Raw genomic sequence first — 12465 nt, 5'->3', positions numbered from 1 at the left:
TCCATCTCCAAAGTGAGGAAAACTCTTAAGGTGGTTTTTATGTAAAAGAATGGAGTAGGCATTGATTGTTTCTATAGAGTTTATTGGAATTCTTATATGGTTAGTGGGATCTGAGTGAGGGGGAGTTATTTTCTGAAAGAGAAAAAAAAAACCAAACCCCATTCCGACTCATAGCGACTCTATAGGACAGAGTAGAACTTCCCCATAGAGTTTCCAAGGAGCACCTAGTGGATTCAAACTGCTGACCTTTTGGTTAGTAGACATAGCTCTTAACCACTACGCCACCAGGGTTTCCTTTCTGAAAACTGTAGTATAATATTCCATGAAGAGCATATAGTAGGTACTCCAAACCAGAATGAAAAGACCATCCTAAGGGTGTTGGGGAAAAAAAAAAATTGTGATAACATCGGTGAAGCTTTCTTCTTGTTTTCTCACAGGAGTTAGTAATCTGCCTAGCACTTTTGGCTTTTTTGGTCTTACTTCACTACATCTGGCGTCAGATTCAGTGCTTGCTTTTTACTTTAATGGGTAGGAAATATTTTCTTTTCCCTTGACTAACATCTCATGTAGCTTCTTCCATAAGATTCCTCTTCTGGAAGCCCGGAGAAGAATTTCTCCCCAAACCTTGAGGCTCAGCATCTAAAAAGAATCATGTTGGTAGACAATACTCAGGGCCCCAAGCTCCCTACAATGCAACCGCCTCAAAGCCGTTTCCTGAGGAGACAGGCTCCTTTATCTAATCCTGCATGGAGGGAACCCTGACTCAACGGGCAATTATTCAGTAATCCAGTAGGAATGAGCTCCCCAGTTTCAAATGCTGTCAATAATGCAGTGAAGATTCACTGCTCTTAAAGAGGCAGGGGTAGAAATTGCAATCCTTATTTCCATAGATTGTTGTTGTTGGGTGCTATTGAGTGGGTATGGGCTCCTAGCTACCCCATGTGACAGAGTAGAACTTCCCCCATAGGATTTTCTTTACAGAACCAGATCTCCAGGTCTTTCTCCCATGGGTGGGTTCAAACCACCAACCTTTTTCTAACAGCCAAGTGCTTAAAAGTGGCACCACCAGGGCTCCTTCTTCCATAGATAAAAGAGTCTTGTTTCCTCTGCTTACGCCAGAGATGCCCAGGAGAAGACCAGGTGACTCCTGTTGTAGGCAATTTCTGCACTGCTGGGAGGTGGACTAGGTAGCTTCTTGTTTCTCTTTGAACCCTCGAACACTACAGTGACTCTCCTTGGAGGGGAGGGCTCTGAAAAAAAGGCACCGAGTGCATCACATCAGGGGCTGCAGCCAGGTGTGACCTGAATGAATAAGAAGCCAGAAGATCAACATTGGATTAACATTCGTACACCAGCTATAATGAATTAGAAACAAAGAAAAACCTTAAAGCCATCAAACAGCCCCCGCATATTATTGTTGAGTTACCTTTCTCATGGATAAACATTTTGTTGATTACTGTTATAAGGACTGACATCTTACTCCCTTTTTTGAATGTTATCAGTTTAATTAATAATATTTAAAGGTAAACTCCATATGCTTGTGAGTAAATGCCCCTGCTGGGCCTGAGAGGCAGCTCCCTGCCTGGAGCTCAGAAACAATCCAGAGTCACTGATGCTGAGAATCCTCAGCTGTTTCTGGCTCACTCACTTTTTCCTGTGTTGACACTGACTTTTCTTGAAGTTCCCCATCCTAGAGCTTCTGCCTCCCTCATTAGTTGTCTGCTCTGCAATGGCAGGGAGGATCTCCATGGGCCCCTGCCGTGTCTGGAATTGTGTGTGAGCAGGGCCTGCCTCAGTGCCTAACAGGCAGCCAGAAATCTGTGTGCCCTGGAATGTTCTGGTAGTCTTCTCCTGTCACTATTTGTCATGAGGAGCAGTGGGAGGAAGTATTGGCTATGGACTCAGTGGGGTGAACAAGAGACAAAAACCCACCCTTTATTGGAACAAGGACCTAATTATGGATCTGAATAATTGTCTGAAGAGTTCAGTTTTCATTCTGAGAATTTGGATTTGGGGCTTTGTCACCACATATCCTTGGAATGCTTCTCTGGAGCTGCGGGGGGAGAGTCATGCTTTGTGGCTGCCATCCACTTAGCCCATTCATGTTTGCTGACATTCACATGCCTGTCTGGGGGAGATGTGGGTGAGGCAGAATGGAGATGGAATGGGGTGAGGTGAATTGGCATTCAGTATTGCCAAGAACCTTGCTTATGTAGTTCTCAGTGTTTGAGAAAGCACAAAGAGAAAGAAACTATCCCTGATGGAGTGTTACTGTCACTCTTGAACTGGGATATATGGGTAGATCGACAGAGACCTCACTGGGTGACAGTTTCCTGGCCTCTCTGTGGATTTCTGCAGGCCTGATTAACCTTCACCACCTCAGAACCCAGTTCCCTAGATTAACATTTGTCCAGTGCAAGGAGCACTTGTTGGAATTTCAGAGTCCATTATCAGTCTTTCCCTGAACATTTAGGATGTGATACAAAAGTTCCTCTTGATTCACTACTGGACTTACCTCTCCTTACTGTATAGTCTAAAATCAAGAAGTGATGTTGCCTTAGAAACTCAGACACGTCTCAGGCTCCTTTGCTGATCTGTCAACTCACTTCAGTCCCCCTTAAATGAGCTGCAAACGTTTGAACAAGTCAAAGTTCTATTTCCCATTCTTTCCTCATATCCGTTCTCACCGTGAAACCTCCCTTGGCTTTTGCTGCCTGTGATTTCTGATGCTGGGTAAGCTCTACCTTCCCTTTTCACCCAATCATATATGTGTGAGAAGCTGGTATGCTCAGCCAATTCAAAGAGAGTTTGGTGGAAATAACATTTGATCTGCTTCATTTATTAATTTTTCAATTTATTTTGGAAAAATGACACCATGCTGTAACCAACCTCAGAACACAGGGCAGTGATAAGGGGGGAGAAGGGTACGATGAGACAGTTCTATGTCTTGAAAAGCAGGCTCGGGAAGCCTTCTCTCTCAGGCAGGCCCTGTTGTGGTCATTTTTCCTGTCCTACTCCACTGCCCTTCCATTCGTACACTCCTTAAACCCAAAGTACAAAAGAAAAAAAAAAACCCTACCAAACCCTTTGCTGTCAAGTCGATTCCAACTCACAGTGACCCTATAGGACAGAGTGGAACTGCTGCATAGGGTTTCCAAGGAGTGGTTGGTGGATTCAAACTGCCAGCCTTTTGGTTAGCAACCAAGTTCTTAACCACTGCACCACCAAGGCTCCATACCCAAAGTACACCTAGTTGTTACTAAGGACTCCACCCTCTCCCCGTGAACAACTGCGCACTTTATTGGGAATAGGTGTGGCAATTAAACTTTTGCAGAGGTGGGAGCAGCAGCAACGGGAGCCTCCCTTTCTCCTTCCCCTTCTTCTCTTTCTGATGTAGCCCAGCAGCCTTGCATTGGAGAATTTTTCCGAGCCGTTTAGTGGGAGCTATGCAGGGAATAGAGTTTTCTGGAGAAATATCCCCCTGCTCTGTGGGATTAACTCAGCAGCTGCCCTGGCTGATACTTGAGCTGGACCATGGCAGCTGCCTCACAGTCAGAGAACCTCCACCCCTACCCCACAACAGCCATTAGCATTGAAAATGCGACTTTGGCATTCAAATCTCTGCAACTGCTCCCTCTATGAGCAAGCACTGGGTCTAAACTCACATATTTCACAGGAGCATAAAGTTGTAGTTGTAGGAGACCCTAAAGCTTTACCATATTATAGGGATTCATTGTTCAAGAAGAGAATACCCACTTTTCACATTCTATCTCTTAAGCCTAAAAATAGGCAAATGAGTTGAGCACAAACTCTTACAAGGCCTGGGGCAGTGGAAAATCAATGAAATTAGGAAAAAGGGCTTAGGTCCCCGTCCTGACCTGCATGTGACTCAGTTTTCTCACTGGTAAAATGGGGGGACTATTCAATGAATAGATTTCTACAGTGTTTGAACGGTGCTAAATTTAGTGCTAGTAACGTAATCATTTGTTTCAGGCTGTTTTCATTATGGAGGAGGGGGTGGTTGCGAGGAACTCAGGCCTGACACAAATCATCCTGAGTGACTGTAACGACGTAGATTCTCAGTGAAACAGGCAATCCTTTGCCTTTCTCGAAATATATTTCCTGTCTTGAAGCTCTTACAAAACTCCCCATTTCCCAAACTGTTTTCCAAAATCTTTTCCTAGGCGCCTGTTTAGCAGAATGTTTACACATCTGTTATGACCCTTTCACATGCCAACCACCAGTTGCCCTCGAGTTGATTCCGACTCACGGTGACCCCATGTGTTTCAGAGTAAAACTGTGCTCCATAGGGTTTCAAATGGCTGATCTTTCAGAAGTAGGTTACCAAGCCTTTCTTCTGAGGCACCTCTGGGTGGACTGGAGCCACCAACCTTTCAGTTAGCAGTCGAGCACAGTAACCATTTGCACCACCCATCTCCTTCAGATGCCATAAATGAAAAAAAAAAATTTTTTTTTTTCAGATGCCATAAGCTCCCTAAAATCATCTTCACCTAAAAGACCTTACAGACCTCATGACCCGATAGAGCAAAGACTTACGTACACTTTAGAGGCAGTTACAGAATATTAGGTGAAAGATAAGTGATTTTCATCTGATATGCATACACTAAAATTTACCCATTTTAAGTGTACAGTTCAACGAGTTTTGACAAATATGTAGTTGCATAGCCACCACCACAATTAAGATACAGAATATTTCCATCATTCCAAAAAAGTTCCCTCATGCACTTTTGCAGTTAATTCCTTCCCCGTATCCCAGTCACTGGCGATCACCGGTGTTTGATGTCACTGTAGTTTCCTCAGTCCTAGAAGGCCACATAAATGAAATCATACCGTACGTAGACTTTTGTTACTGACTCCTTTCACTTAGCATAAGCATTTGAGATTTATCCATTTTGTTGCAGCTATCAGTAGCTAATTCCTGAGTATTATCCCATATATGGCTATCCAATGTACCACAATTTATTTCTCTATTCAATTGATGGCTAATTGTGTTGTTACCGGCTTTGGCTACTATAAATAAAGCTGTTACGCACATTCACATAGAGGTCTTTGTGTGAATGTATATTTTCATTTCTCTTGAGTAAATTCCTGGATTGTATGGTAAACTTACAGTTAACTTCAGAAGAAACTGCCAAACTGTTTCCATAGTGGCTCTTCAATTTTGAGTTCCCGCCGGCAAGGTAAGAGAGTTCTAGTTGCTCCACATCCTAGCCAGCACTTGCTATTGTGTCAGCCTTTTAAATTCTGTCATTCTGATGGGCGTGTATGGTATCTCCTTGTGGTTTTAAGTGGCATTTTCCTGATGACTAATGATGTTTAGCATCTTTTCATGTGCTTATTAGTCATTTTTATATTTTTTTTGGTGAAGTATCTGTTCACATCTTCTGTCCACTTTTTATTGGTTTTTTTTTTTGTCTTCTAGAGTTGTAAAAATTCTTTATGTATTCTAGATAAGATCCCTTATCAGATAAACGTTTTGTGAATATTATCTCCCAGTCCATGCTTGCATTTTTTACTTTCTTAATGTGTTTTGAAAAGCAAATATTTTTTGTTTTAATGAAGTACAATTTATCATTTTTTCTTTTATGATTTGTAGGGTTTTGTTTTATTTTGCATCCTATTCAGAAGATGTTTGCTTCTCTGAAGAGCACAAGGATTTTCTCCCATGTTTTCCTCTAGAATTTTTGTTATTTTCTCTCTTACATTAGGTCTGAGATTTATTTTAAGTTGATTGGAGGTAAGGATCAAGGCTCTTTTTTTCCCATTTGGCCATCCATTTGTTCCAGCACTATTTGTTGAAAAGATTTTTCTTTCCTTCAGTGAAATACCTTGTTGACTTTGTTGAAATTCAATCGACCATGTATGTGTGGATCTATTTCTGGACTCTCTCTTTTGTACCATTGATCTATGTTTTCCCCTGTACTCATACCATACTCTTCTGATTTTTATGCTTTATAATAAGTCTTGAAATCAGTTAGTGTAAGTCCTCCAACTTTGTTCTTCTCATTTCAAAATTGTTTTGATTATCAATTTTATTGATCCTTTTCGAAGAATCAGCTTTTGGCTTTGTTGGTTTTCTCTATTGTTTGACCATTAACTATTTCATTTATTTCTGCTCTTTATTTATTTTTCTTTCTTCTGCTTTCTTTCATTTAATTTCCTCTTCTCTTTCTTTTTTTTTTTTTTTTTCTCTTTCTAGTTTCTTAAGGTGGAAGCTTGGGCTATTGATTTGAAGTCTTTCTTCTTTTGTAATCATTTAATGTTATAAATTTTCTTCTAATCAATGCTTTAGATATATCCTACAAGTTTTGGTATATTGTGTTTTCATTTCATTTCATTCAGAGTACTTCCTGATTTCCCATATGGTTTCTACTTTTTCTCATAATTATTTAGATGAGTGGTGTTTAATTTCCAGATATTTGGAGATCTTCCTTACATCTTCCTATTTGATTTCTGGTTTAATTTTTGTTGTAAAGAGAGAATACACTTTATGGGATTTCAGTACTTTTTAATTTATTAAGATTTGTTTTATGGCACAGAATGTGATTTACCTTGATGAATATTCTACATGCACTTGAAAAGATTATGTATTCTGTTGTTGTTAGGTGGAATGTACTATAACCGTTAATAAGTCAGTTGACGGATTAAAAAACAAAAACCAAACCCGTTGCTGTCAAGTCGATTCTGACTCACGGCGACCCTGTAGGACAGAGTAGAACCGTCCCATAGGGTTTCCAATGAGCAGCTGGTGGATTTGAGCTCCAGCCCTTTGGTTAGCTGCCTGAGCTCTTAATCACTGCACCACTAGGGCTTCAGTTGACTGCTAGTGTGTTCAAATCTAGTATATCCTTACCAATTTTCTGTTTTCTTGTTTTATCAATTATTGAGAGAGGAATTTTGAAATCTGTAATTATAATTTTGGATTTTCCTATATAACTGCAATTCTGTTAGTTTTGCCCTCATGTATTTTGTAATTCTGTTTAGGTGCACTCACACTTAGCATTGTTACATTCTCTTGAAGAAATGATTCCAAGACAAGTGTTTGTTTGGCTTGTTTTTTAATTCTTATCTGTCTCTCCTTTGTTGTGTGTTTGCCTGTTCAGTGGTTATAGAAAGGCTCCTCATTCATATGTGCTACCTTTTGTTGTTGTTGTTGTTCTGTGCCATTGTCGAGTTGATTCTGACTCATAGAAACCCTATAGCACAGTATTGAACTGCCCCATAGGGTTGCCTAGGCTGTACTCTTTATGGGAGCAGATTACCAGGTCTTTTCTCCCACAGAGTCTCTGGTGGGTTTGAACTATAGACCTTTCAGTTAGCAGCTGCACTTAACCACTGCTCTACCAGGGCTCCTGTGCTATCATTTAAGGTAGGATAAAAACCTAGGGGGCCTAGAGGAAGAAGGTGGTGACCATCCTTAAGGTATTCCAGCTGGCATGTCATTAGGTAGGCCTCAAGGCCTAAACCCAACAAGCCCGACCCAACTTCCCTTCCTGCGCCAGCCATGCACATGGCAAAGCATGGCAATGGCGGGGATGGCCTAGGTGCCTGGTGCTTTCAAGTGACGAGGTTGCACTTTACGATCTGTTGAGTAGTTGTCACTGCTCTGTGGGGCCTCTGTTTTTAGCTCTGATGTAAATTGCTCTATGAGCTAATATCTCTCTATATACATTTCCATGGCATGGCTTGCCCTAGTTCACCTATTGTTGTGTCTCAACCAGTTTCCACAGAAGTTCAGAATTCACCCTGTCCATGGGCCAGTGACTTCCAACATTGGGCTTTTCCTCTTGGCTGAGAAGTTTCAGTGGTTCCCAACCCAAGTGTTGACAAGAAGATGCCAAATGGTTCCCTCTTCTGTCCCCAAAAAACTAAAAACCCATTGCCATCGAGTCAGTCCCAGCTCATAGCAATGCTATGGGACACAGTAGAACTGCTCTGTAGGGTTTCCAAGGCTGTAATCTTTACGGAGGAAAACCTGGTGGCATAGCGGTTAAGAGCTACAACTGCTAACCATAAGGTGAGCAGTTTGAATCCACCAGGTGCTCCTTGGAAACCATATGGGGCAGTTCTACTCTGTCCTATAGGGTCACTATGAGTCGAAATCTACTCAACAGCAACAGGTTTGGTTTTTGGTTAGTCTTCATGGAAGCAGACTGCCACATCTTTCTCCTATGGAACGGCTGGTGGGTTAGAACCGCCACCCTCTTTTTTTTTTTTTTATCATTTATTGTGCTTTAGATGAAGGTTTACAGAGCAAATTAGTTTCTCATTAAACAATTAATATACATATTGTTTTGTGACATTGGTTGCCAACTACCCAATGTGTAAACACTTTCCCCTTCTCGAACTTGGGTTCTCTATTACCAGCTTTCCTGCCCCCTCCTGCCTTCTCATCCTTGCCACTGGGTTGGTGTGCCCAGTTAGTCTCGTTTTGTTTTATGGGCCCTTCTAATCTTTGGCTGAAGGGTGAACCTCAGAAGTGACTTCAGTATTGAGTTAAAAGGGTATCCAGGGGCCATACTTTCAGGGTTTCTCCAGTCTCTGTCAGACCTATAAGTCTGGTCTTCTTTTGTGAGTTAGAATTATGTTCTACATTTTTCTCCATCTCTGTCCAGAACTGTCTATTGTGATCACTGTCAGAGAGCAGTTGGTGGTAGAAGCCAGGACCATCTAGTTGTGCTGGACTCAGTCTGGTAGAGGCAGTGGTAGTTGTGGCCCACCAGTCCTTTGGACTAATCCTTCCCTTGTGTCTTTGATTTTCTTCATTCTCCTTGCCCCAGATGGGGTGGGACCAGTGGAGTATCTTAAATGGCCACTCACAAGCTTTTAAAATCCCAGACGCTACTCACTAAAGTAGGATATAGGACATTTTCTTTATAAACTATGTTATGCCAATTGACTAGATGTCCCCCGAGACCATGAGAACCGTCAGTCTTTTTGGTTAGCAGCCAAGCCCTTAATCACTGTGCCACCAGGGCTCTTCCTCCTGTCCCAAATGTTTCCCAAATTCTTTTTATCTAACATATCATTATCCCAGAGACAGAGCTTCAGAACAATGTGGGTCACCCACACCTTGCAGCTCTGGACTCTAATATAGCAGAGGGGATGTGTGGAGGTCAAGGGCAGTGGCTTTTTATAGGCAGTAGCAAAAACGGGGAAAGTATCACCAGAGAAAACCAGCCCATGGCTGTCTTAGTCACCATCTGAGGCTCTATGTGTGTCTTTTCCCTGTGAAGTAATAAAGGCACTCCCAGAGGAAAATAAAAACCATTCCATTAAAAACAATAGTAATTATAAAGAAAAAGCTATAGTTTAGGTGGTTAAAAAGACAGGCAGGGGGTTAACAAAATTTCTTTCCCCTTCTTAGAGCACAGGGTTTATTTCCTAGACTCTCAAAAGCTAACACATATGTCCCTAGACCTGAAAACCAAAAAACAGAACCTGTTACTGTCGAGTCAGTCAATCCTGACTCATGGTTTTCTTGGCCATAATGATTTCCTTGACTATAATCCTTAGAGAAGCAGATTTTCAGGCCTTTTCTTCCTTGGAGCCACTGGGTGGGTTGGAACCACCAGCCTTTAGATTAGTCGATGAGCGCAAATTGCGCCACCCAGGGACCTCCACAGACCTAAGACATATCCAATTCCTCATCACTCCAAGAGATTTTTTCATATTTCCACAAGTCAGGATGAGCAATGGGTCAAAGTTCACAGAAGAAGCAGCCACTTCACAGCCCTCCATCTCCCCAAGGAGCCATGTGCAAAAAGATAAAATTGTTTTCCTGCAAATGACCTTTGAAACCCAAACATTCATTCTGATTTCATGCAAACAGGAAGTCCAGCTGCCCTCAGAGACTGAGAGGTGAGAGATGCTGATGGCTAGGGGGCTGAAAAACTTTTCTGAACTAGATTAATTTCACAAGGTATTATAGAACATTTCATAAAATAAAACAAGAGACCAAGAACATGATTTCCCATGAGTGTGACTATAGGTCCTGTGTTCTTTGAAATGATCTATTTAATTTTCCAAAACAAACTGAAATAAATGAAAATTTAACTATGTTCTCTAAATTTAATTGAGGGATTCAGAGTGTCAAATTATTTTCAAACAGAAGTTCCTATTGAGAGCAATTGCTTCATGTTTTGCAAATTAGGAGATTCAAGCTTACAAGAGGCTGATATGCTGTCACCCTGACTTCTGGAATTTTTAGCTTGATAAAAATAGAGAGAAAACTGATCAGTGCCTAAGACGCCTACATTTACACTATAACATTGTCCAGGGCTTAAAAATCCTGGAAATGATAAGAAGATATGATCAAGAAATGAAGACATTTTTACAGCATCGGTCATATAGGGGAAAAAATTGCATAGGAGGAGTAAGGTTTTTATTGTAACAACTAAGTTTAATGAGTCCATTACATTAATATTATTATTATTATTTTTTAATTTTGTGTCCTACAACTGCAATTTTCTTTTCCTGGGTTCCCTTCCCCTCCTGCTGGAAAAGTGACATCCTAATTTGGAGCTTTACTAGAAGGACAAAAATAATAATAAAACTGTAGACTATATTTCTCAGAATCAGATAGCATCCTAAATAAATGTCATTTTAATAGGAAGTTGAAGTGGATATATCCATTTTAAAGAGGGAAATAGAATGTAGATTGATTGTGAGCAGTGTAATGAATTCATTTCCCCTGGCAACCTGTGCCTACAGCTCTACAATTCCGTGAAAACGGCAACATAGGCACAAGGGAGAGCTCCCTGGGGATGTTGTTATGACATAGCGAGTTGAATTTTGCTTCCTGTGGGTTGAAATTGTTTATTGTTCTGATTTAACCTAAGACCCTTGTGTTGTGCATCCTGGGGTTTTCTTCCTGTCTTTATGTATTTCAGTGCTATCCATGAAAAGCCCTTTTTTCCCTACTACATACTAAGAAATAAAGAGTTAGTCCACCATAGTATTACAGCATCTAAAAAAGGGATGCCCTGTGGCAAGGTGGCGGTAGCTATAACTAACGTGCATACATTGCTTTATAATTTACAAATTTAAACCTCACAACAACCCCGTGAGGTAAGAATTGTAAGGTAGATCACAAAGGGTGAGTGACTCCCTGGGTGGGTTTGAACCCATGGAATGGCTGTGTGGTGCCTTCTGATTCCTTGTCCTGCACCACATGACACATCTGTGTAGTATAACGGAGGCCAATCTGGAGTCTAAGAATAGTTAATGAATCGCCAGCCCACCTGGCTTGATATGACAGAGAAAAAAAATCAACGTGATCAAGAGGTCCCTCTGCTGGGCTTACCCATCACACAGCACAGATGGGTCCATTTTTAGGCCTCCACTGCTTGTGGAGATGTGGGTGTCCATCCCAGATGAGAGCAACCCAGCTCTTCAGTTGCATCCGGTACTGCTGACCAGCCTGCTTTCTCTCTCTCCCTGACTTCCGCTGGGGTGGTCTGTCCCTGTCACCTGGGTCTGCTTTGTTCAGCAGCACCAGTTCCCTCCTTTTCCCCTTTGGATTTGCAGTCACTATTACCAATTCTCAACACATTCATTATCTTACAGTTACTCTGAGCAAGTCTCTCAGCCTTCCTGAGTCTGAGTTTTCTCATGGATAAATTGGGCATGATACTATTGAACTCCTGTGGTTCTTGAGGAGAACCTATTTGGCCTATTCACCTAGCGCCAGGCAAAGAAGCCCCTGATCTAATCTCATTATGTAATGATATCATTAATTCAGTTCTTTCAAAGAAAATAAGAGGAGGCACAGACCCTGTACAGACAGACACAACCGTCAGGCCCTTACCTGAGAAGAAGGCTGCCTTTTAAGTTTTTACCGAGCCGTGATTTCGACATTTTAATTTCTCCATAACCTGCTCCCCTGAACCTGCCAATTCCTAGACTCCATGTTTGAAAAGATCCCTGGGTAGTACAAATGGTTTGCACTTGGCAACTAACTGGAAGGTTGGCAGTTTGAATCCACCCCTTGCAATTGTGGAGAAAAGGCCTGGCCATCTGCTTTCCATAAGACCACAGCCACCGAGAACCCTGTGGGGCAGTTCTACTCTGTAACGTTAATATTTCAGTTGCAATTCGTTGCACCAGATTAATTGCTGTCACTTGGACAAGCTGGAGAGAATGAAACCCAGGACAAGTAAACTCATGGGATTGCCATGAGTCGGAGTCGACTTGACAGCAACAGACTATGTTTGAGAAAAACCAAACTGAATGCACCAAGCGTCTTCCAGTTTAAGAAAAAGAGAGTGAGTTTAATTTCTTCTTGTTTCATGGCCCTGAGGAAATTACTCTGTTTTCTGCTCTTCCCTTAGCAAGAAGGAAGCAGCTAATGGCAACAGAGCCCCCAAATCAGCTCCCTTCACCCATTACCTTCAGTCATTCTGTGTGTACAGCTGTAAATCCTCCCAAGAAAAAATGTTTTTC

At 41.6% G+C, this 12465-nt stretch overlaps 1 protein-coding gene across 1 annotated transcript in view; it reads left to right on the top strand.

Annotated features, from left to right (window-relative positions):
- Positions 1–1024, top strand: part of TRIM55 (tripartite motif containing 55) — a 55385-nt gene extending 54361 nt beyond the window's left edge. The window contains exon 10 of the mRNA XM_049854105.1: positions 438–1024. Within this exon, the coding sequence (XP_049710062.1) occupies positions 438–554 (117 nt within the window). The 3' untranslated portion in view covers positions 555–1024. The remainder of the gene's footprint in view (positions 1–437) is intronic.
- Positions 1025–12465: the final 11441 nt, after the last annotated feature.

This window comes from Elephas maximus, chromosome 15 (assembly GCF_024166365.1).
Source record: "Elephas maximus indicus isolate mEleMax1 chromosome 15, mEleMax1 primary haplotype, whole genome shotgun sequence".
In the NCBI taxonomy this organism is placed as follows: Eukaryota; Metazoa; Chordata; class Mammalia; order Proboscidea; family Elephantidae; genus Elephas; species Elephas maximus.
Note: the sequence above shows the minus strand (reverse complement) of the source record. Positions and strands in the feature narration are given on the sequence as shown.